This window comes from Tachyglossus aculeatus, chromosome 10 (genome assembly GCF_015852505.1).
Source record: "Tachyglossus aculeatus isolate mTacAcu1 chromosome 10, mTacAcu1.pri, whole genome shotgun sequence".
Taxonomy (NCBI): domain Eukaryota; kingdom Metazoa; phylum Chordata; class Mammalia; order Monotremata; family Tachyglossidae; genus Tachyglossus; species Tachyglossus aculeatus.
This window is the reverse complement of record NC_052075.1, coordinates 51,984,837-52,009,822: the sequence shown is the minus strand read 5'-3', so window position 1 is coordinate 52,009,822 and position 24,986 is coordinate 51,984,837. Positions and strand designations below refer to the sequence as shown.

General features: G+C 47.1%; 3 protein-coding genes across 4 annotated transcripts; 2 read left to right on the top strand and 1 right to left on the bottom strand.

Annotated features, from left to right (window-relative positions):
- Nucleotides 1-731: 731 nt before the first annotated feature.
- Nucleotides 732-6,580, bottom strand: LOC119933301 (E3 ubiquitin-protein ligase TRIM39-like). Of its 2 annotated transcripts, XM_038752749.1 has the most exons (4): nt 6,534-6,580; nt 5,335-5,485; nt 2,200-2,490; nt 732-1,370 (listed from the first exon to the last, which is right to left on the bottom strand). In XM_038752749.1, the coding sequence occupies exons 3-4, from the start codon at nt 2,483-2,485 to the stop codon at nt 820-822; spliced, it is 837 nt and encodes a 278-aa protein (XP_038608677.1). In that variant the 5' UTR covers nt 2,486-2,490; nt 5,335-5,485; nt 6,534-6,580; the 3' UTR covers nt 732-819. The 2 variants fall into 2 exon arrangements, with proteins under 2 accessions (XP_038608677.1, XP_038608675.1); XM_038752747.1 differs by lacking the exons at nt 5,335-5,485; nt 6,534-6,580 and adding an exon at nt 2,601-2,628.
- Nucleotides 2,370-6,871, top strand: LOC119933319 (E3 ubiquitin-protein ligase TRIM39-like). The gene is made up of 4 exons (XM_038752771.1): nt 2,370-2,399; nt 3,845-4,153; nt 5,223-5,513; nt 5,817-6,871. Exons 3-4 carry the CDS (start codon nt 5,228-5,230, stop codon nt 6,362-6,364), a joined length of 834 nt encoding a protein of 277 aa, XP_038608699.1. The 5' UTR covers nt 2,370-2,399; nt 3,845-4,153; nt 5,223-5,227; the 3' UTR covers nt 6,365-6,871.
- Nucleotides 6,872-11,113: 4,242 nt separating this feature from the next.
- LOC119932894 (ret finger protein-like 3) lies at nt 11,114-23,300 on the top strand. The gene is made up of 4 exons (XM_038752021.1): nt 11,114-11,387; nt 13,682-14,150; nt 22,160-22,329; nt 23,230-23,300. Exons 1-4 carry the CDS (start codon nt 11,114-11,116, stop codon nt 23,298-23,300), a joined length of 984 nt encoding a protein of 327 aa, XP_038607949.1.
- Nucleotides 23,301-24,986: the final 1,686 nt, after the last annotated feature.

Here is a 24,986-nt window from a genome sequence, read left to right as displayed (position 1 = left end):
ATCTTTCCCAAGAACACACTGCAGGTAGGTGGTGGAACTCAGGTCCTCCACAATAGTTGGTCAGTTCTTTGGGGGCGGTGACTTTATTCCTGGCTTTATGAAGAAAGTTGGACAGACAGGGAAATCCATGCAGGGATTTAATTTGTAAATAGGCAATTCAAGGAATGTTAGCTAATATCTCATCTACACATGGACCAGTGCCACATCTTCTCATCTGTGGGGGGTCAGAAGGTCACAAAATTTTCCAGAGTGAGGGGCCCCGGATTCACTGCTACTGGGGCCTCGTCTCATTGCAGTAAAATATACCGTTGGAAAGAAAAAGACAAAGTTGAGATTACACATGTAGCTCTGAAAAAATGATCTTTATTGACACGGTTGTTTACACAATTACCATACTTTAAAAAACTCCAGGATAACCGAGTTCATTTTAAGTACAACATCATAAACTATGTCTGGATTCCCAGTCTAAAGTGAGCCAGTAAAGAACTATCAGACTAGCGAACTCAATTAGAAGTCAATTAATAGTAATTATTATTATAGTAATAATCATTATGATACTTGTTAAGCGCTTACTATGTGCCAAGCACTGTTCTAAGCGCTGAGGTAGATACAAATTAATCAGATTGGACACAGCCCCTATCCCATATGGGACTCAGAGTCTTAATCTCCATTTTACAGATGAGGCAACTGCGGCAAAGTACAGTGCTTGGGACATAATAAGTGCTTGTAACAAATACCTTAATCATTATTATTATCATTATTATTATTATTATTAAATCCCACCCCCAACTACCCAGATCCCACACCACTATCAGGAACTTATCGAGATCTGGGTACTAATGGGCATATGGTCAAAGGAGCCACATTTCCTCCTCCATCCGGGCCACCAGGTCCGAATACAGGTCGGACAGGCTCCGAAAAGGTGACTCTCGTGAATGAATAAATGTGCAATTTGCCAGTAACGTTATAAAAGGAAATGCTTCCATTCTCCACATCCAGAAAGACACCCACTCGGCAGGGAGAGGTTCCCAAGGATAGGGAGATCTCTGGGGAGGCCCCAGCTTGAAACTGATTTCCCCTCTCCAGGAATATGGTCCAGTATCCACATTTTGGTGAAAGCCTAATATTCCCTTTGCGGCTCAGGGATTCTTTACAAACACCCAGAATCCACCCGGTCTTTCCTGCCACTTCCACCTCCCAGTAATGAGTGCCAGAGCTGAAACTCTTGGAAGCAAGGACAAGGTGAGCTTCGTCAAATCTTCCCGGGTGCTTGGGCACATCCCGAAGGACATCGCCACATTTCACGCTTCTGCGGTCCTTGGAAACGTCGAGGAAGGGGTGTGCGGTGTCCGGATCCAGAGTGAGATCATCTGCAGAAAGAAATTCACCAAGTCAGGATCGTTCCTTCCCTCTCCATATCCTCAGACCACCACTCTCCCCATCTTCAAATCCTTACTAAAATCACATCTTCTCCAAGAGGTCTTCCCTGCCAGGCACTATACCGGGATAGATTCAAGCTAATCGAATGGGACACAATCCATATCCCAAATGGGGCTCACATTCCCCATTTTACAGATGAGGTAACTGAGGCCCAGAGAAGTGAAGTGACTTGACAAAGTGGTGATAGAGCACAGTCCTGAGAGTCAGAAGGTCATGGGTTCTAATCCTGGTTCCGCCACTTGTCTGCTCTATGTCCTTGGGCTTCTCTGTGCTTTGGTTGCCTCATCTGAAAAATGGGGATTGGGACTGTGAGTCCCATAGGGGACAGGGACTGTATCCAACTTGATTTGCGTGTATCCACCTCAGCGCTTAGTACAGTGCCTGGCATATAGTAAACACTTTACCATTTTTTACTATTCTATTTATTTTATTTTGTTAATATGTTTTGCTTTGTTGTCTGTCTCCCCCTTCTAGATTGTGAGCCCGCTGTTGGGTAGGGACCGTCTCTATATGTTGCCAACTTGGACTTCCCAAGCGCTTAGTACAGTGCTCAGCACACAGTAAGCGCTCAATAAATATGATTGAATGAATGAATGAAAAACAAATATCATAATCATCATCCCTTGCCTGTGGTAACACAGTAGACAAGTGGCGGAGCCGGGATTAGAACCCAGCTCCTTCTGACTCCCAGGACCATGCTCTATCCACTAGGCCGCGTGATTGATTCCCTGCCTTCAGCGGAAGAGAGAGATGATTTACCCGTGATCCTGTGAATGTCGTCTTCCATGCTCAAGGTCTGCACCAGGATGGGACTGTGTTGTTTTACGAGCTCAGCCAGAATTCCCAGCTGCTTGTTGGGCCAGACGTCCCTCCTGTGGGAGATTCTCCGGCACTCGGGGCAAGAGAAACAAGATCGCTCCGTTCCGCTTGCCCAGTGGACGATGCAATGGAAGCAGAAGGTGTGGCCACACCCTAGGGACATGGGGTAGTTGAAATAATCCAGGCAAATGGGGCAAGTCACTTCTTCATGGAAACTCTGCGCCATGATTCCTGAGGAAAGGACCAGAGAAGGATATGAGTCAAACAATCTTGTTTTACACCGTCAAGTCGTCTCCGACCCATAGCGATGCCACGGACACACCTCTCCCAGATTGCCTCACCTCCATCTGCAAGCATTCTGGTAGAGAAGCAGCGTGGCTCAGTGGAAAGAGCACAGGCTTTGGAGTCAGAGATCAGGGGTTCAAATCCCGGCTCCGCCAATTGTCAGCTGTGTGACTTTGGGCAAGTCACTTAACTTCTCTGTGCCTCAGTTCCCTCATCTGTAAAATGGGGATTAAAACTGTGAGCCCCTCCTGGGACAACCTGATCACCTTGTACCCCCCAGCGCTTAGAACAGTGCTTTGCACATAGTAAGAGCTTAACAAATACCATTATTATTATTATTATTATTGTGCATCCGTAGAGTCTTATTGGTAAAAATCCGGAAGTAGTTTACCATGGCCTCCTTCTGCACGGAATAGATAGGCCTCTGCTTTACTCTCCCTCCTGTAGTCAAGACTGGTAGGACTGGAAACTCACCAAGTGGTCCAGGTGTGGCCCTGAGAGGGTCAAACAATCTACATCCACTGAATTCTAACTCAACAAATCACAACCACAATGTAGTGGTTCACCCCACCCTCGGCCCCACAGCACTTAGGTACTTATGCACCATCAGATGGTATTTATTGAGTGCTTACTGTGTGCACAGCACTCTGCTGAGCACTTGGGCGAGTACCATATAACAGTATTGGAGAAACAGCGTGGCCAAGTGGGAGGAGCACGGGCCTGGGAAACAGAGGACCTGGGTTCTAATCCTGTGCGACCTGCTGTGTAAATCACTTAGTTTCTCAGAGCCTCAGTCGCCTCATCTGCAAAATGGGGATTAAGATGGTGAGCCCCATTTGGTTAGTTTGATTAGTTTGAATCTACCGCACCAGTTAGTATAGTGTCTGGCACATAGTATGCGCTTTAAAAAATACCATGCACATATAGTAAATATATATTATATAACATTTTATATTTTATAATATAATTCATATATTTATTGACAGACACATCCCCCGCCTCCACCTTTCGCTATTCCCACCACTATGATTGTTCTCTTGCCCAAGGGATTTCCTTTTCTGGGAAGAAAAATAAGAGCAGAAAAATCCCCAGTGAGAAACTTACCTTGCTCCCTTCTGATTTTGGTTGCCACTCTGCCTTAGATGCTCTGCCTTTCAGCACTGCAGAGCAGAAATGCCAGGGTTCGAGCTGGACCACTTAAATAACTCTAACAGGGTCAAACTCCCCTCTTGTTCTCACCCCAAAGGAGCTGTGAACTTGTAGCCCTCTCTCCCCTAAATCAAGCTCTTTCCTATTACAGATGTGTCGACTCTATAATTTGAATTTCAGGATATCGACATAGAACCACCCTTATCTATGCTTGTGTGGCACAAAGTGCGAACATTAAGTCAGAGCTACTCCCAAGAGGGTGTCTGAATTAAAAGAAGGGTCCCGTCTACGTAGGAATTCACACCTCTGGAGAGTTAGCGAGCAGAGAAGGGGTGGGTGTTTCCAAGAGCCTGTTAAAAGATGGATCGAGTTCCATCTCTCCCATTCCTGTTGCGAGAAGCCCAAAGGCTGAGGAAGAGCTGGGAATCAGCAAAGAATTTCTAAACCAGAAACCAAAGCGGTGAGTTTTGTGGCCAGGTATCTTTGGCCAAGATGACTGGAGCCTATGAAAGAGTCCAGAGACTCATATCAGGGTGGAGAAGTTTGTATGGTGGGAGAATTGGGTGGGATTCTAACAGGAGTTCCTTTCTGTAGAATGGGGAGATGAAAGATGGGTTCACATTTGGATTCGCTGCCGCTAATTATAATATCTGTGGAGTTCTTACTAAGTGGCAGACACTGACTTCTCTAAGCGCTGGGGTAGATAGATACATCTATCTATTGTGAAGCAGCTTGGCTCAGTGGAAAGAGCATGGGCTTTGGAGTCAGAGGTCATGGGTTCAAATCCCAGCTCCGCCAATTGTCAGCTGTGTGACTTTGGGCAAGTCACTTCACTTCTCTGGGCCTCAGTTACCTCATCTGTAAAATGGGGATTAAGACTGTAAGCCCCCCGTGGGATGACCTGATCACCTTGTAACCTCCCCAGCGCTTAGAACAGTGCTTTGCACATAGTAAGCATTTAATAAATGCCATCATCATTATTATTATTATTGTATATATCAATGGTGTCAGATGCAGTCACTTTCATTCAGTCATCTATGCATTAAAGTCATATCTATTGAGTGCTTACTGTGTACAAAGACAGACACGTTCCTGCCCACAATGAGCTCACAGTCTAGAGGGGGAGACATAAATAAATAAATAAATAATTAGGTAAGCTCACAGTTGTTTTGTTTTTTTATGGTATTTGTTAAGCACTTACTATGTGTCAAACTGTTGAAAGCGCTAGAATAGGCACAAGTTAACTGTTATTATTATAGTAGTCGTTAAGCACTTATATGTGCCAAGCACGGTTGTAAATGTTGGGGTAGATATAAGGTGATCAGGTCAGACACGGTCCCTGTCCCTTGTGGGGCTCACGGTCTCAATCCCCATTTAACATCTGAGGGAACTGAGGCCCAGAGAAGTGAAGTAACTTGCCCAAGGCCACACAGTAGACAAGTGACTCCCAGGGCTGGGCTCTTTTCAATAGGCCAGGCTGGTTCCCGGTAACATAGCTGGGGAATGTGACACTTTTGTTTCACTTTCAGGTGCCATGGCCCAGCTTCTCCAGTTCGAGGTGACCTGCCCCATCTGCGAAGACTACTTCCTCGATCCCGTTTCCATCTCTTGCGGACATAACTTCTGCCAAAAATGTATCACCTTTTGGGTGGACGAGTCTTCAGAGGAACTGTATCCGTGCCCCGTTTGCCAGAGACTCTTCAGGAGTGGGAAGGTCCGACTGGCGAAGCGTGTTGGGGCTCTGACCAAACTCATCCAGCAACACGGGGCTCTCCTGGAGCAGAGGTTGATCCTGAAGGATCAGATCTGGAGATTCGGAGGTAAGAGGCGCGGTGGGAGGAATCCAAAACAGCCTACGGAACCCCGGCTGGAAGGATGCATCTGAAAAAAAATTCCTCATCCTGGGAAAACGGGAGAAGCCATATGGCCTACTGGCTAGAGACCAAGTCTGGGAGTCAGAAGGACCTGGGTTCTAACCTTGACTCTGCTCTTTGTCTGCTGTGTGACCTTGGGCAAGTCCCTTCGATTATCTGGGCCTCAATTACCTCATCTATAAAAAAGGGATTAAAATGAAGCAGCCGATTGCAGAAATCCCAGTACTAACCCCATCCTTCTCTCCACAGTGGATGTGACGCTGGACGCAGACACCGCCCACCCGCTCCTCATCCTTTCCGAAGACCGGAAGAGTGTGACCCACGGATTCCTGATGCAAAACCGTGACCCCAGTCCCAAAATATTTAACCGCTCCCCTTTCGTCCTGGGGATTCAGAGCTTCACCTCTGGAAAACATTTCTGGGAGGTGGAGGTGGGAGAGAAGACTGAATGGGTGGTGGGGGTGTGTAAGGAATCGGTGAGCCGAGGGGAGAAAGTCATGCTATCCACTGAGACTGGATTCTGGGTCTTTGGCCTTGACAGGCAAAATGAATACATGGTCAGCACAAGTCCCAGCAGCCACCTTCATGTGATCGAATCCCTGTTCGGAGTGAGTATCTTCCTGGATGTGGAGGCAGCCGAAATCTCATTTTACAACGCCTCTAATGCGAAGCACATCTATACATTCACTGGCATCCCTACCTCTGAACCTCTGCATCCTTTATTCTCCCCAGGACGCCAACGCGGAAGCGAAAATGAGGCTCCTCTGACAATCCGTCCAGCCCTGTGTGAGGATTGACCTTCCTCTGGTGATCCCAGAGGACAGTAACTCACCTCTGCTCCTGGGGATAGGAAGTCACTCCCCACTTCCAAGGGGCAGGTTTTAAGGTCAGAGTTGGGTTTGTTTTTATTTTGTTTTGGGTTTAATTTCTCATGAGCCAGTGGGAGACTCTCAGGTGCTTCCTTACGTTCTTTAGGTTGATAACCAGGACGGCGTTTCAACCATCTCTCCATCATCCACGTTCTCGGTCAGGCGTGGGGAGAGAAATCTGTGGCGTGGATCATGGCGACACCGTGCGCTAGCACAATCACGGCAAACTCATTCTGCTGAGTGGGCTGGTTCTGTAGTTTGACAGTCAGACAACCAGTAAGAAAACAGCCAGAGAACAACACAAGGGACAATGTTTTTGTGTACATAATGTGGCCCCGGGACTGTGAGTCCAACAGTGACCTTTTCGGCCACACTCACTTGTATGTGAACTTCTTCAAACACCAACGGCAATTATAAGTAACCACTAAGCAATTAATAAAGACATTTTATTTACTCATTTCCTTTCATCTTGTTCTATTTTAAAACAACAGATTTAAAGGAGCGTTGGAATTAGTGACTTTCCAGCCCATGATAAATGGTTATAGTAGTAATAATTATGATAACAACGATGGTATTTGTAGTAGCTATGAAGGGGATAAATACCAAAATTTACTGGATTTCTCAGTTCCTGATGATGTGCCCATGTGATCTCAGATTGGAGATCCTGTGAAATCTCCTTTGACTTCATACTATCTAGCTATAAAGAGAAAGAATGCGCACTCTTTGTAAACAGGGAACATGCCTACCAACTGAATTGTATTATACTCTCCCAAGCGCTTAGCGCAGTGCTCTGTACTGAATAGAGACAATTGTTGTCTTCCCTAACAACATCTGAGGAATATCCCTCTGTACATTTCCACCTCCAGGCTGTCTGGAGCAGGGGTTCCTTGCTCTGAACTCTTCCTTCCCACCTCTCCAAGTTTTCACTGTCCATTACAGCAATGTTTTGTGGGTGGATGAGGGCTAGATGTTGGGGGGAAGGGGATAGAGGCGACACCAACACCAGGGCCGAAGTAGACGCCCCCTACTCCCTGTGGGCGTCCTGGATCCCCTCTTGAAAAAGTCATGACACTTATAGACTATAAACTCGTTATGGGCAGGGAATAATAATAATAATAATGTTGGTATTTGTTAAGCGCTTACTATGTGCTAAGTGCTGGGGGGAAACAAGGTAATCAAGGTAGTCCCAAGTGGGGCTCACAGTCTTAATCCCCATTTTACAGGTGAGGGAACTGAGGCACAGAGAAGTTAGGGGAAGCAGCATGGCTCAGTGGAAAGGGCACGGGCTTTGGAGTCAGAGGTCAGGGGTTCAAATCCCAGCTCCTCCAATTGTCAGCTGTGTGACTTTAGGCAAGTCACTTCACTTCTCTGTGCCTCAGTTCCCTCATCTGTAAAATGGGGGTTAAGACTGTGAGCCCCACGTGGGACAACCTGATCACCTTGTAAACTCCCCAGTGCTTAGAATAGTGCTTTGCACATAGTAAGCACTTAATAAATGCCATCATTATTATTATTTATTATTAAGTGACTTGCCCAAAGTCACACAGCTAAGTGGCAGAGCCGGGATTAGAACCCACAACCTTTGACTCCCAAGCCCGGGCTCTTTCCACTGAGCCACACTGCTTTTCTGTGTGTCTGCTAATTCTGTTGTACTCTCCCAAGCATTTAGTACAGTGCCTGGCACACAGTATGCATACTTAACAAATACCATTTTAAAAAAATAAAATAAACCTCAGAGGACTTTAGCAGGAGGAGCATCGTGGTCTAGGGGATAGAGCACGGAAATGGGAGTGAGAAGGACCTGGGTTCTAATCACAGCTCTGCCATTTCCTGTTGTGTGACCTGGGGCAAGTCACTTCACTTCTTTGAGCCTCAGTTTCCTCATCTGGAAAAATGGGGATAAGGATTATGAGCCCCATGTGGGTTATGGACTGTGTCCAACGTGGTTATCTTGTGTTTATCCCAGTGCTTGGAACAGTGCTTGGCACATAATAAGCATCTAACAAATACCCTAAAAAAACCCCAACAACAAAACCTGAATAACTTGTATCTACCCCAGAGCTAAGAACAGTCCTTGGCACAGTGTAAGCACTTAACAAGTGTAGTAATCATTTTTTATTATCATTAAGTGCCGTCAAGTACAAAACAAAACCTGATTAACTTGTATCTACTCCAGTGCTTAGAACAGGGCTTGGCACATAGCAAGAGCCTAACAAATACCCTAAAAAAACCCCAACAACAAAACCTGAATAACTTGTATCTACCCCAGCGCTTAGAACAGTCCTTGGCACAGTGTAAGCACTTGTGTAGTAATCATTTTTTATTATCATTAAGTGCCGTCAAGTGGTTTCCGATTCATAGCGACTCCATGGGTATACTTTCTCCAGGATGTCCTGTCCTCTGCCATATTCCACAACCTTTCTAATGGTTTTCCATTATCGTTGTGATGGTCTCTAACCACTTAGCGGCCGGACTGCCTCTTCCACCTTTTCCCTGGACTTTTCCTAGCATTAGTGTCTTCTCCAGCAAATCAGTCCTCCTGATTATGTGCCCAGAATATGCTAATCTAAATCGAGTCATTTGGCCTTCCAAAGGCCACTTTGGTTTAATTTGCTCCAAAATCCTAGCGGCGCGGAGTGCCACTTCCAGGATCCCTCCCATGAAGGGAAATTCCCTGTTTCCACCCTAGAGAAGCAGCATGGGATGATGATGATGATGATGATGGTATTTGTTAAGCGCTTACTATGTGCCAAGCACTGTTCTAAGCTCTGGGGTCATCAGGTCATCAAGGTCACCAGGTTGTCCCATGTGGAGTCTTAATCCCCATTTTACACATGAGGTCACTGAGGCACAGAGAAGCCAAGTGACTTGCCTAAAGTCACACAACTGATAAGTGGAGGAGCCAAAATTAGAACCCATGACCTCTGACCCCCAAACCAGGCTCTTTCCAATAAGCCATTCTGCTTCTCTGGATAGAGCACAGGCCTGCGAATCAGAAGGTCATGGGTTCTAATCCAGTCTCTGCCGCTTATCTGCTGTGTGACCATGGGCAAGCCACTTTGCTTCTCTGTGCCTCAGTGACCTCATCTGTAAAATGGGGATTGAGGCTGAATCCCACATGGGACAGGGAGTGTGTCCAATTTAATTTGCTTGTCTCCAAATTAAATACAGTGCTCTGCACACAGTAAGCGCTCAATAAATACGATTGAATGAATGAATAGTAAGCACCTAATAAATATAATTATTAATAATTACAGGAGCCACAGATGATTCCCTTTCTCCATCACCTCCCCACTTTAATACTCTATTAAAACAATATCTCCTCCAGGAGGCTTTCCCCGACTAAGCCCTCATTTCTTGTTTTTAATGGAATTTTTAAGCACTTACTATGTGTTCCTTTAGCAACAGAATCCAATCAAGTATGGCTCCACTTTTCTTAATTGATGACAGGGTGTGGCTGAAGCTGGCATCTTGGGAAAATGTGTCTGAAATTGACCGTAGGGGAAGGCTGCAGCATCATTTGGGTAAACAGGGTAGATTAATGCAAAATGGAGATGGAAACAAAATGGAGTAAGGCTGGTCAGGAGTTGGTTTCCACAATGTTATTCACAATGTGGGTTTTATGTCTGCCTCCTGTCTAGACTGTAAACTCGCTGTGGGCAGGGAATATGTCTACCATCTCTGTTGTATTGCACTCTCTCAGACGATTAGGACAACGCTAGGTGCACAATATCTTGAGATCTTAATAAATACTGTTGATGTTGATGATGATGATGATTGATGATAACACACTGTAGAAAAAAGGAGATCAATGGGCTATGAACCTATGATTTAGGGATTAGAACCCACGACCTCTGATTCCCAAACCTGGGAGTCTTTCCAATAAGAGGGAACAGTGACTCATGTGGGATAGCAATATTCTCTCCTTGATTTTTTTAGCCCCTGCTTCTGTTTCCAACATGACATAATCACATTTGTCCATGCTCTTTATTATAGAGATCACTTCACTTCACGCTGACAAGCTCATCTATTCCCTCCAGCAAATGGGTTAATGTAGTTTAAACTCAAACCAACCGAGATCGACTGCCTGTGATTTGATTGGGACCTGTGAACAGCCCCCTGCCCCTTCCATCTCCTTCCTTTAACTCTGTACTCATTCAACCTAAGATAAAGAACTCAGAGGAAAAATGATCAGGAGTAGGAGAGACACTTAAAAGGACTAAACCAGATACATATCTAGCGTTTCTTCTGAGAAGAGCTGAGAGCCAGAGTTGCAAGGAGACAGAGCCGGAAGAAAAAATTTACCAAAGCAGAAGCAACAACAGTGAGTTTGGGTCCATGGAGAGTTGTTTTCTACCTCTCCTTCATAGGAACGGGGTCTCCTGGAGTTGGGAAATTTGATACGGAAGAAAATTAAATTGTTTGAAAAGGGACTGCCAAGTTAGAGCCACGGCATTGGAGTCAGAGCTGCTTTTACTAGTGCTGTTGCTGACTCGGTGGGAGGGAGAGAGTGTGGTCTAGGTAGCACAGGCCTGGGGGTCAAGAGAGCTGGGTTCTAATTCCTGCCCTGCTACTGGCCTGCACTGACCGCTTATTAGTCGGTCCATCCTTGTATTCCCCCCAGCCGGGCAGCCAAGGCGGATGGTGGCCGCTCCTACCGATTCCTTCCCAGGGGCTATGGCCCAGAGCCTCCAGGACGACGTGAGCTGCCCCATCTGCTTGGATTATTTCCACAACCCCGTGTCCATAGGGTGTGGGCACAATTTCTGCCAAACGTGCATCGTCGGCGTGTCCCCTTTGCCCTTCCGCTGCCCCGAGTGCAGGAAGATCTCCCAGAACGGAATTCTCCGGCCAAACAGACGTCTGGCCAAGCTGGCAGTGATCGTCAAACAGCACGGTGCCCTTCTGAAGGAGAGCCTGAACACCAAGATCTGGGTTCAGAGATTCAGAGGTGAGAAGGGGGGCCTGTGCCCTTCCCTGATTTTGGAGCCGTTCTTTTTCAGAAAAACAATGTCGAGAATCGTGGGTCTCATCCCACCTCTGGACGGCAGGAAGCAGTGAGTTTTTAAAGGCCCACAGAGAGGCAGAAGAAGAGAGAGGGGAAGGGGTTTAGGGGAGAGAGCAAAGAGGGTCTGGAAGCCAGAGGACCTAGGTTCTAATCCTGGCCCATCCTTTACAATAATAATAATCATTATGTCATTTGTTAAGCGCTTACTATGTGCAAAGCACTGTTTTAAGCGCTGGGGAGGTTACAAGGTGATCAGGTTGTCCCATGGGGGGTTCACAGTCTTAATCCCATTTTCCAGGTGAGGGAACTGAGGCCCAGAGAAGTTAAGTGACTTGCCCAAAGTCACACAGCTGACAATGGGTGGAGCCAGGATTTGAAGCCATGACCTCTGACTCCAAAGACCGGGCTCTTTCCACTGAGCCACGCTGCCCCCCCATCTGTCTCCTATGTGACCTTGGGCGAGTCACTTAACTTCTCCGCTCCTCAGTTACCACCTCATCTGTAAAATGGGGATTAAATCCTACACCTTCCAATTTAGACTGTGAGCCCCATGTGGGGCAGGGACTGTGTCCAACCTGATTATCTTGTATCATCATCATCATCAATCGTATTTATTGAGCGCTTACTATGTGCAGAGCACTGTACTAAGCGCTTGGGAAGTACAAATTGGCAACATATAGAGACAGTCCCTACCCAACAGTGGGCTCACAGTCTAAAAGGGGGAGACAGAGAACAAAACCAAACATACTAACAAAATAAAATAAATAGAATAGATATGTACACGTAGAGTAAATAAATAAACAGAAAGTGTGGCCCGGGTCCGAGTTAAAAACCCATTGGGTCCGAGTTAAAAACCCATTTGTTGCCAGCAGAATGATCTTTCCTGACTAAGCAATAAAAAAATCAACGGTATTTATTGAACACTTACTAGTGTATGCAGAGCACCGTACTAAGCATTTGTGAGAATACAATATAACAGGTGGTAGACACGGTCCCTGCCCGCAACAAGCTTATAGTCCAGAAGGATGAGGCAGCGGCTTCTAAGTTTCAACCTGTTTAAATTGTAGCTATGCTAAGCACTTGGGAGAGTACAATATAACAATAAACAGACACATTCCCTGCCCACAACGAGTCTAGAGGAACAAACATTACTAATTTTACTAAGATTGCTAAATAATCAGTAGCATCATTACTAAAGCTTGCACATCATTACTAAAGCTTGTATCCACCAAAATGCTTGGCACACAGTAATTGCTTAACAAATACCATAATGTTATCATTATCATAATTATTATTAGTGATACTGGGAGAGTGAGGAAGAGAAAGAAATTTTGAGAACCTCTCCTCCCCAGCTACTTTGGGACAGACCATCCAATAACCCCAATGATAATCATTGAGTGTTTAATGTGTGCAGAGCACTGCACTAAGTATTTAGGAGAGTACAACATAACCGTACAGCAGACACACTCCCTGCTCACAATGAGCTTAGATTCCAGAGGCGAATAAAGCCATGAATAGAAATAAATGAATTACTGCTATGTTCCCAAGTGCTGTGGGGCTCCCTCCTGTTTCTTTATAATAATTATTATTATTATGGTATTTGTTGAGCATTTCATTCATTCAATCATATTCATTGAGCGCTTACTGTGTGCAGAGCACTGTACTAAGCGCTTGGGAAGTACAAGTCGGCAACATAGAGAGGCAGTCCCTACCCAACAACGGGCTCACAGTCTAGAAGGGGGAGACAGACAACAAAACTAAAGATGTAGACAGATGTCAAAATTGTCAGAACAAATAGAATTAAAGCTATATGCACGTCATTAACAAAATAAATAGAATAGTAAATATGTACAAGTAAAATAAATAGAGTAATAAACCTGTACAAATATATACAAGTGCTGTGGGGAGGGGAAGGAGGTAGGCATCTTGCTTCTGTTAAAAATTATTTTGGGTTCCTTGAAGTATAACTGTCAGGTGATTTTAGCGAAAAAATGCATTTTCTATGTGCCAGGCACTGTACTAAGTGCTGGGGTGGATACAAGCAAATCGGGTTGGACACAGTCCCTATCGGGCATAGGGCTCACAATCTTAATCCCCATTTTGCAGATGAAGTAACTGAGAGCCAGAGAAGCTTTGCCCAAAGCCACACAGCAGACAATTGGAGGAGACGGGACTAGAACCCATGACCTTCTGACAGCCAGGCCGCCATGCTGAAATGATTTTATGATTCTTTACAGAAAATGTAACTCTGGACGCAGCCACGCCGCACCCCTTCCCCGGGACGGAGGACGAGAAAAGCGTGAGCTGCGGAGACCCCCGGCAGGATCACCCCCACAACCAGAAGGCCTGGTTGGTGGGTTCCCACTGCTTCAGCTCCGGCCGACATTACTGGGAGGTGGAGGTGGAGGATCAAACAGAGTGGGACGTCGGAGTGTGTGAGGAGTCTGCCGAAAAGAAGGGGCAGCCCACCCTGTGCCCAGAGAACGGATACTGGGCTGTGAGCTTGAGGAATGGGCACCATTTCCACGCTGGCACGTCTCCCAGGACCCGCCTCCCGTGGGAAAATCCTCTCCAGGGGGTGGGAATTTTCCTGGACGTGGAGGCTGGAGTGGTCTCGTTTTTAAATGCCGTTGATGGGTCCGACCTGTACAGTTTCGCAGACATCTTTTTCTCCGCACCTCTCCTACCCTTCTTCTGCCCCGAGCAGTGAGACGGCGGAGATGAGGCCGTGGAGATGAAGCTCCCAACCTCATCCAAGAGGCTCAGAGAAGCTTAGAAGCTTGAGAAGCAGCGTGGTTCAGTGGAAAGAGCGTGGGTTTTGGAGTCAGAGGTCATGGGTTCAAATCCTGGCTCTGCCAATTGTCAGCTGTGTGACTTTGGGCAAGTCGCTTCACTTCTCTGGGCCTCATCTGTAAAATGGGGATTAAGACTGTGAGCCCCCCGTGGGACAACCTGATCACCTTGTAACCTCCCCAGCGCTTAGAACAGTGCTTTGCACATAGTAAGTGCTTAATAAATGCCATTATTATTATTATTAGATAAGGTCCTCGTCTCTGATCTTCTCCAAGAACCTTCCGGGTCCCCTCTCAGTGAGGAATTACCTTCCACAACGAACAATGGAGATGGAGGCCCTTCCCAGAATGTTTGATTTATTCTACTGTGCTTTACTTCTGGTCCTGATGGCTGGAGAGGAGTTCCAATCCCAGTGATAATGAGTTAGATTTCCTCCTTGAGCCCAGTTGTAACTAGAGAGTCTTAACGGGTTCCTGTAAAATCACGGCAACCTGCCAGGTGGATTGTCCTAATAATGAACAGTTGGCCCTGTAAGCAAATTAGAGAGTAAATTCCTGCTTCAAGAGAAGCAGCGTGGCTCAGTGGAAAGAGCACAGGCATTGGAGTCAGCGGTCATGGGTTCATATCTCGACTCTGCCGATTGTCAGCTGTGTGACTTTGGGCAAGTCACTTAACTTCTCTGGTCCTCAGTTCCCTCATCTGTAAAATGGGGATTAAGACTGTGAGCCCCCCGTGGGACAACCTGATCACCTTGTAACCTCCCCAGCGCTTAGAACAGTGCTTTGCACATAGTAAACGCTTATTAAATGCCATTATTATTATTATTAGCATGGGTTAATGCCCATGCTTACACAGCTCCAGCTGTTGGTTTTGGAAAATTTTAAATCTGAATGGTCCCCAATTTTTTTTTCACTTGAGCCAGGAGCAAGTGAAGCTATGCCTACATGTACAATCACATAATTTTTAGACTGTGAGCCCACTGTTGGGTAGGGACTGTCTCTATATGTTGCCAACTTGTACTTCCCAAGCGCTTAGTACAGTGCTCTGCACACAGTAAGCGCTCAATAAATACGATTGATGATGATGATGATTATTGCCACTGTTTTCCTGCTTATCAATAAGCCCCTGTATTTCTCCTTTCTTACCCTGCCTTTTATGAACAATGCTCTTTCACTTCTTCCTATTACTGCAAGGAATGAATTGAGAAAACTAGCCCAGTGATGTGATGGTCTGAAATATGAATCGCAGATGTAGTAGTGGTATTTCTTGACACTAAGATCAATACAATAGACGTGTCAGCCATGTCCTCTCCCCAAAAGGGTTCTGGAGTGCTTTGCACACAGCAAGCAGTGCACAATAAATACGATGGAATAAACGAATGGAATGCTTGAAATGATTGAGGCCAGGTGGGCTCTGGATAGGTGTCCTGATAAATGGAATTGGTTAGTAAGATTTGCGAGGAAGGGAGAGGCAGGGTTAATTGGGTTTTTTCCTAGGGGATATCTTTCCTGCCCAGCAAATACCAGAAAAACATACTAATAGCAATAATAACAATAATAATAGGTGCTTACTATGTGTCAAACACTATTTTAAACACTGGAGTAAATACAAGTTAATCAGGTTGGACAGTCCCTTCCCACCTGGGGCTCACAGTCTAATGAGAACATAAGTGCTGTGGGGCTAACCAGCAGCTCTTTCATTCATTCATTCAATCGTATTTATTGCGTGCTTACTGTGTGCAGAGCACTGTACTAAGCGCTTGGGAAGTACAAGCCCTTAGTAACATATAGAGACGGTCCCTACCCAACAATGGGCTCACAGTCTAAAAGGGGGAGACAAACAAAATAAAACATGTAGGCAGGTGTCAAGTCATCAGAATAAATAGAAATAAAGCTAGATACACAACATTAACAAAATAAATAAAATAGTAAATATGTACAAGTAAAATAAATAGAGTAATAAATGTGTACAAACATATATACAGGTGCTGTGGGGAGGCTCTCCTACCTTGGGGTTTTCAATCCCTGATCAGAGAGGAAGGTAAACAGAGTCTTTCTCTCCCTCCCTCCCCCATCCAGGGGGAAGGGTTGGGGAATCGGCTTGAAAGAGACCAAAATCAAGGGCTACATTTACACAAAATTTATTTTGCACAGCAAACTGAACTTCCCTTTCAGGAGGGATACAATAATAATGGTATTTGTTAAGCGCTTAATATATGCCAAGCACTGTTCTAAGCACTGAGGTAGATACCAGGTAATCAGGTTGTCCCACCGGGGGCTCACAGCCTTAATCCCCATTTTACAGGTGAGGTGGTTGAGGCACAGAGAAGTTAAACGGCTTGCCCAAGGTCACACAGCAGACAAGTGTCAGATTTAGGATTAGAACCTAGGTCCTCTGATTCCCAAACTCGTGCTCTTTCCATTAAGCCACAATGCTTCTGAATAACTGTTTAATTATCCCCCCAAAGCACTTATATACATACATATTTATAATTCTATTTATAATAATAATATTTGTTAAGTACTTACTACGTGCCAAGCACTGTTCTAAGTGCTGGGGAGGTTACAGGGTTATCATTCGATAGGTGAGGTAACTGAGGCACAGAAAAGTGAAGTGACTTGCCCAAGGTCAAACAGCTGATAAGTGGCAAAATCGGGATTAGAACCCACGACCTCTGACTCCCAAACCCGTGCTCATTATGATGTTTATATATCTATAATTCGATTTATTGACATTTATGCTATGGATGCCCGTCTCCCCCCTTCTAGACTGTGAGCCCATGGTGGGCGGGGACTGTCTCTCATGGTCACTTAATTGTAGTTTTCAAGCGCTTAGTACAGTGCTGTGCACCCAGGGAGCGCTCCATAAGTAGGATTGAGTGAATTGAGAACTTGCCTTTGGGGAGGGGGCGAACTGGCGAAGCATTACGGCCCGCTGGCTCAGTTGAGAAGCAGCCTGGCTCAGTGGAAAAAAGCCCGGGTTTGGGAGTCACACGTCATGAGTTCTAATTCCAGCTTCGCCCCTTGTCTGTTGTGTGACCTTGGGCAAGTCACTTCACTGGGCCTCAGTTCCCTCATTTGGAAAATGGGGGTGAAGGCTGTGAGCCCCACGTGGAACAACCTGATGAACTTGGATCTCCCCCAGCGCTTAGAACAGTGCTTGGCACATACTAAGCGCTTAACACGCTTAACTGCGTGGCTCGGTGGAAAGAGCCCGGGCTTGGGAGTCAGAGGTCGTGGGTTCTAATCCCGCCTCCGCCACTTCATTCATTCGTATTTACTGAGCACTTACTGTGTGCAGAACACTGTACTGAGCGCTTGGGAAGTACAAGTCGGCAACATTTAGAGACGGTCCCTACCCAACCACGGGCTCACAGTCTAGAAGTCACTTCTCTGGGCCTCAGTTCCCTCCTCTGGAAAACGGGGATGAAGGCTGTGAGCCCCCCGTGGAACAACCTGATGACTTTAGAACAGTGCTTGGCACATTAGTAAGCGCTTAACACTTTTAACTGCATGGCTCAGTGGAAAGAGCCCGGGCTGGGGGTCGGAGGTCGTGGGTTCTAATCCCGCCTCCGCCACTTGGCAGCTGTGTGACGTTGGGTAAATCACAACTTCTCTGAGCCTCACTTCCCTACTCTGTAAAATGGGGATGAAGGCTGTGAGCCCCGCGTGGAAAAACCTGATGACCTGAGAACAGTGCTTGGCACATTAGTAAGTGCTTAACACTTTTAACTGCATGGCTCAGTGGAAAGAGCCCAGGCTGGGAGAAGAAGGTCGTGGGTTCTAATCCCGCCTCTGCCACTTGTCAGCTGTGTGACCTTGGGTAAGTCACAACCTCTCTGGGCCTCAGTTCCCTCATCTGTAAAATGGGGGTGAAGCCTGTGAGCCCCACGTGGGACAACCCGGTCACCTTGTATCCCCCCCAGCGTTTAGAACAGTGCTTGGCGCATAGCAAGAGCTTAACAAATGCCACCTCTCCATCCCCACCATCTTACCTCCTTCCCTTCCCCACAGCACCTGTATATATGTTTGTACATATTTATTACTCTATTTATTATTTTACTTGTACATATCTATTCTATTTATTTCATTTTGTGAGTATGTTTGGTTTTGTTCTCTGTCTCCCCCTGTGAGCCCACTGTTGGGTAGGGACTGTCTCTATATGTTGCCAACTTGTACTTCCCAAGCGCTTAGAACAGTGCTCTGCACACAGTAAGCGCTCAATAAATACGATTATTACAGTGGAAAGAGCCCGGGCTTTGGAGTCAGAGGTCATGGGTTCAAATCCCGACTCCGCCAATTGTCAGCTGTGTGACTTGGGCAAGTCACTTAACTTCTCTATGCCTGTTACCTCATCTGTAAAATGGGGATTAAGTCTGTGAGCCCCAAGTGGGGCAACCTAATCACCTTGTATCCCCCCCAGCGCTTAGAACAGTGCTTTGCACATAGTAAGCGCTTAATAAATGCCATCATCATCTTATTCAGTGGACGAGGCAGGGCCCCAGGGTCATTCAAGGTCATTCAACGGCCCTCGGGAGTCCGGGCCACCAAAGGGCCGGAGAAGCAGCGCGGCTCGGTGGAAGGAGCCCCGGCCTTTGGAGTCAGAGGTCACGGGTTCAGACCCCTGGCTCCGCCGACAATCAGCCGTGAGACTTTGGGCGAGTCGCTTCACTTCTCTGGGCCTCAGTGACCTCATCTGGAAAATGGGCATTAAGACCGGGAGCCCCCCGAGGGACACGCTTTACCTCCTTCCCCTCCCCACTGCACCTGTATATATATACACGTTTGTATGTATTTATTACGCTACTCATTTATGTATTTTGGGTTCGAATCCCGGCTCTGCCGATTGTCAGCTGCGTGACCTTGGGCAAGTCACTTCACTTCTCTGGGCCTCAGTTACCTCATCTGTAGAGGGGGGGTGAAGACTGTGAGCCCCACGAGGGACAACCTGATCACCTTGTAACCTCCCCAGCGCTTAGAACAGTGCTTTGCACGTAGTAAGCGCTTAATAAATGCCATTATTATTATTAGAGGGTCCCTCCTGTCCCCTCCCGCCCCCTCCCCGGTGACCCCTTTTAGACTGTGAGCCCACTATTGGGTAGGGACTGTCTCTATATGTTGCCAACTTGGACTTCCCAAGCGCTTAGTCCAGTGCTCTGCACACAGTAAGCGCTCAATAAATACGATTGATGATGATGATGATGAGCCCGCAGCCCCCCAGCCCAAAGCCCCCCGGCTCCTTACTTGCTTTGGGCCTCGGGGTCAGCGGGGTCACCGGGCACAGTCGGCGGCCGCCCCCGGTTCTGTGTGTCCGTGTGTCCGTCCGGCGGGGCCCGGGGAGCGGCCGGCGTCTCCCCCGCTCCCTTTGATTGACAGGGGAGCGGGGGACCCTCCCCTTTCCCCTCCTCTCGCCTCCCCCGAGAAGGCCTCCGGGCCCAAGTCCCCGCCCCTGCTGCCCAGGCCCCGCCCGCCTTGGGGCCTACCCAGGGGGAGGGCCTCGTCCCGTCCTATTTACTGAGCGCCTGGCCGGGGGCGGGAGCGGGGGCGACGCCGCCTTGGACCTGGACACCAAGGGTGGGGCCCCCCGGGCAGCTGGGGACGCCCCTCGGGCCTGGAAACTGACTCAGGGCAGGGACGGAGCCTGCTTAGAATAATAATAACGGCATTTGTTAAGCGCTTACTATGTGCCAAGCACCGTTCTAAGCGCTGGGGAGGATACAAGGTGATAGTAATGACCCCAGACTGAGCCCCCTCCTTCCCATCATCATCATCATCAATCGTATTTATTGAGCGCTTACTGTGTGCAGAGCACTGTACTAAGCGCTTGGGAAGTACAAGTTGGCAACATCTAGAGACAGTCCCTACCCAGAAGTGGGCTTACAGTCTAAAACGGAGAGACAGAGAACAAAACCAAACATACTAACAAAATAAAATAAATAGAATGGATATGTACAAGTAAAATAAATAGAGTAACAAATATGTACAAACATATATACATATATACAGGTGCTGTGGGGAAGGGAAGGAGGTAAGATGGGGGGGATGGAGAGGGGGACGAGGGGGAGAGGGGAAACTATCCCCCCTCGCCTTACCTCCTTCCCCTCCCCATAGCACCTTTATATATGTATATATGTTTGTACGTATTTACTACTCTATTTTATTTGTACACATTTATTCTATTTATTTTATTTTGTTAATATGTTTTGTTTTTTTCTCTGTCTCCCCCTTCTAGACTGTGAGCCTGCTGTTGGGTAGGGGCCGTCCCTAGATGTTGCCCACTTGTACTTCCCAAGCGCTTAGTATAGTGCTCTGCACACAGTAAGCGCTCAATAAATACGATTGAATGAATGAATGAGTAATGATAGCATTTGTTAAGCGCTTACTATATGCCAAGCACCATTCTAAGCGCTGGGGAGGATACAAGGTGATAATAATGATGGCACTTGTTAAGCGCTCACTATGTGCCGTTCAAAGTGCTGGAAGGATACAGGGTGATCAAGTTGTCCCACGGGGCCCACAGTCTTAATCCCCCATTTTACAGTTGAGGGAACTGAGGCACAAAGGAGTGGGGAAGCATCGTGGTTCAGCAAAAAGAGCCCGGGCTTTGGAGTCAGAGGTCAAGGGTTCAAATCCCGGCTCTGCCAATTGTCAGCTGTGTGACTTTGGGCAAGTCACTTAACTTCTCTGGGCCTCAGTTCCCTCATCTATAAAATGGGGATGAAGACTGTGAGCCCCCCGTGGGACAACAAGATCACCTTGTAACCTCCCCAGCGCTTAGAACAGTGCTTTGCACATAGTAAGCACTTAACAAATACCATTATTATTTTTACTATTATTAAGTGACTTGCCCAAAGTCACAGAGCTGACAATTGGCAGAGCTGGGATTTGTGCCCACGACCTCTGACTCCTAAACCCTGGCTCTTTCCACTGAGCCACGCTGCTTCTCACGGGGTTCATTACCATTTGACAGATGAGGGAACTGAGGCCCAGAGGAGTGAAGTGACTTGCCCAAAGTCACACAGCTGGCAAGTGGCGGAGTCGGGATTTGAACCCATGACCTCTATGTTTATCGTTAGAGCACGCTCTCCCAAGCGCTCTGTACCTAGTCTGCACCTGATCAGAAACTAATACATGTTTTGATGGCATGCTTCAGACCCTCTTTTTTTCAGGGAGAAAGGGCAAGGCTGGATGGAGTACAGTGCCCTAGTGCATAGAGCCTGGGGCTGAGAGTCACAGGGATCTGGTTTCCAATCCCAGCTCCATTAATAATAATAACAATAATGGAATTTGTTAAACGTTTACTATGTGCAAAGAAAAGCATTGTTCTAAGCGTTGAGGGGATACAAGGTGATCAGGTTGTCCCACATGGGGCTCACAGTCTTAATCTCCATTTTACAAATGAGGGAACTGAGGCCCAGAGGAGTTAAGTGACTTGCCAAAAGTCATCCAGCTGACACTTGGCAGAGCCGGGATTTGAACCCCTGACCTCTGACTCCAAAGCCCGTGCTCTTTCCACTGAGTCACGCTGCTTCTCTTGTCACTTCACTTCTCTGGACTTAGTACAGTGCCTGGCACATGGGAAACACATTACATATGCCCTTGAAAATAGAAATAAAGGGAATATGCTTAGGTTCAGCTTTAAGAGAAGGCTCCAGCCCCCAGAAGGTGATCTGTTTAATATTTGTTTCTAGCTAATCTTGGGCTGGGTGGGGGGGAGGGGGTGTGTGTGTGTACAAGTGTTAGTGGCTCACTTCCCTAAGCCTCTTTTCTAGGACCATAAGGTCGTTATGGGCTGGGAATGTGTCTGTTTTATTGTACTTTCACAAGTGCTTAGTACAGCACTCTGCATAAAGTAAGTGCTCAATCTATATGATTGCCCAACTGTTCTCACCTCTTGTCCCCACCCCCAAGCTTTTTTCTCAGGCATTTGGTTCTTCAGCCCACAGAAGAAGAAGAGCAGGGACAGATGGAGGTGACTTTTGAGGACGTGGCCATCTTCCTGACCCAGTGGGAATGGGAGAGCCTGGCAGATGCTCAGAGGGATCTCTATAGGACCGTCATGTTGGAGAACTACAGACATCTACGTTCAGTGGGTAAGGGCCCAGAGAGTCGTCCTATGGGACGGGAGGGCAACCGACCAGCCCCGAATCCCCTCTAGACCAGAAGCTCGTTGTGTGCAGGGAATGTGTCTGACAACTCTGTTATATTGTGTTCTCCCAACTGCTCTGTATGGTGGTGCACACAGTAAGCCATCAATAAATATGATCGATCAATCCCCTCGGCTCCCCACTGACGGGAGATAGTTGGAACAGTTTCAATCATTCCTATATCGTTCTATTGTACTCTCTGAAGCACTTAGTACAGTGCTCTGCACACAGGAATCACTCAATAAATATTATTGATCCATTCCCTCTGCTGTCCACAGTGCACGGGTGGTTGATACAACATTCCGAGATTGAGTGGGTTACCTTGGGGAGTGGGGGGTGTCTGGCCAGTTTACTATATAACCCAGGTAGGAAACTCCATGGATGAGATTCCAGCTCTTCTGATATTTCTGATCCCCAAGGAGTGATGGGGAGCAGTGAAATCCCACTCACCCACTCTGCCACTGTCAGAGTAGTTTGCTACCAGGACATAGCAGATAATAATAATAATGATGGCATTTGTTAAGCGCTTACGATGTGCGAAGCACTGTTCTAAACGCTGGGGGGATACAAGGTGATCAGGTTGTCCCACGTGGGGCTCACAGTTTTAATCCCATTTTATAGATGAGGTAACTGAGGCCCAGAGAAGTGAAGTGACTTGTCCAAAGTCACCCAGCTGACAAGTGGCAGAGCTGGTATTAGAACCCATGACCTCTGGCTCCCAAGCCCGTGCTCTTTCCACTGAGCCACTCTGAGCCATCTCCTCCTCAGATGGGAGGAGAAAGGGCGGAGGACATCTGTGCCTGTCATAGATCTCCACTCATTCTTCTTCCCTGTTTGCTTCCCCAGGAGCCGGGTGGCCGAAGCCTCCATGTACCCGCCAACTGGAGAAGGGGAAAGATCCAATAGATCCAATATAGATCACTAAATAAATATTATTGATCTTTCCCCCGTGCTATTCACAGTGCACGGGTGGGTGGTACAGCATTCCAAGATTGAGGGGGTTACCGTGGGGGGTCTGGCCAGTTTACTATATAGCCCAGGTAGGAAACTCCATGGACAAGATTCCAGCTTCTCTGATATTTCTGATCCCCAGGGAGTGATGGAGAGTGGTGAAATCCCACTCACCTACTCTGCCACTGTCAGAGTAGTTTGCTCCCAGGACATAGCAAATGGGAGGAGAAAGGGAAGAGGACACCTGTGCCTGTCATAGATCTCCACTCATTCTTCTTCCCTGTTTGCTTCCCCAGGAGCCAGGCAGCCGAAGCCTCAGTGTATCCGCCAACTGGAGAAGGGGGAAGATCCATGGTTTCCCGAATCTCCATCTCACCACAGATGGATTTTCTCCAAAGAAGCCTGGTCAGGTAAGCCTGGATGTCTCTGCCCTAAGTCTCTAATAGGGAGAGGAGCAATTAGACCTAGCAGATAGGCCAGGCCTAGAAATCAGAAGGACATGCATTCTAATTCAGTTTGGCTTCTACCGCACTGTAAAGCACATTACCAGACATGTTCTCAACCAATCAATCTGCGCATCAGGCAGAAACTCCTCACCTTCGGCTTCAAAGCTGTCCATCACCTCGCACTCTCCTACCTCACCACCCTTCTCTCCTTCTCCAGCCCAGCCTGCACCCTCCACTCCTCTGCCGCTAATCTCCTCACCGTTAGGCCTAGTTCTCGCCTGTCCCGCTATCGACCCCCGGCCCACGTCATCCCCCTGGCCTGGAATGCCCTCCCTCTGCCCATCCGCCAAGCTAGCTCTCTTCCTCCCTTCAAGGCCCTACTGAGAGCTCACCTCCTCCAGGAGGCCTTCCCAGACTGACTCCCTTCCTTCCTCTCCCCCTTGTCCCCCTCTCCATCCCCCCATCTTACCTCCTTCCCTTCCCCACAGCACCTGTATATATGTTTGTTCATATTTATTACTGTATTTATTTATTTTACTTGTACATATCTATTCTATTTATTTTATTTTGTTAGTATGTTTGGTTTTGTTCTCTGTCTCCCCCTTTTAGACTGTGAGCCCACTGTTGGGTAGGAACTGTCTCTATATGTTGCCAACTTGTACTTCCCAAGCGCTTAGTACAGTGCTCTGCATACAGTAGTGCTCAATAAATATGATTGATTGATTGATTCTAATTCCAGCTCCGCCACTTGCCTACTCTGTGAACTTGGGCCAGTCACTTCACTTCAGTTCACTTCACTGCCTCAGTTCCTTCATCTGTAAAATGGGGATTAAGACTGTGAGCCCCACATGGGACATGGACTGTGTCTAACCTTATTTGTCTAATTCACTTTCTTGGTAAGCACTTAACTAACACCATTTAAAAAGAAGAAACCCTGGGGTAGATAAAAGTTTTATTGGGCTGGACAATTCCTGTCCTGCCTGGGGCTCACAATTTTAAGTAGGAGGGAAAATGGGTACTGAGTTCCCATTTTGCCGATAAGGCCCAGAGAAGTGAAGTGACTTGCCCAAGGTAATACAGCAGATAAGTGGCAGTGCCTAGGATTGGAACCCAGACCTTTTGGCCCATAGGCACATGTTCTCTCCACTAGGTTATGCTACACCTCGATAACCAAACCATTAATCAATTATATTGGAAGGAAAGAAA

What these genes read in the sequence shown, in the direction of transcription:
- LOC119933301 (XM_038752747.1), bottom strand. An exon ending in CGACATTCACAGGATCACGG is followed by an intron (nt 1,371 to 2,199) that starts GTAAATCATCTC and finishes TTCTTTCTGCAG; the next exon opens with ATGATCTCACTCTGGATCCG.
- LOC119933319 (XM_038752771.1), top strand. Translation starts at nt 5,228, where the DNA reads ATGGCCCAGCTTCTCCAGTTCGAGGTGACCTGCCCCATCTGCGAAGAC. An exon ending in TCAGATCTGGAGATTCGGAG is followed by an intron (nt 5,514 to 5,816) that starts GTAAGAGGCGCG and finishes TTCTCTCCACAG; the next exon opens with TGGATGTGACGCTGGACGCA.
- LOC119932894 (XM_038752021.1), top strand. Translation starts at nt 11,114, where the DNA reads ATGGCCCAGAGCCTCCAGGACGACGTGAGCTGCCCCATCTGCTTGGAT. An exon ending in CTGGGTTCAGAGATTCAGAG is followed by an intron (nt 11,388 to 13,681) that starts GTGAGAAGGGGG and finishes GATTCTTTACAG; the next exon opens with AAAATGTAACTCTGGACGCA. An exon ending in CCCTTCTTCTGCCCCGAGCA is followed by an intron (nt 14,151 to 22,159) that starts GTGAGACGGCGG and finishes CTTTTTTCTCAG; the next exon opens with GCATTTGGTTCTTCAGCCCA.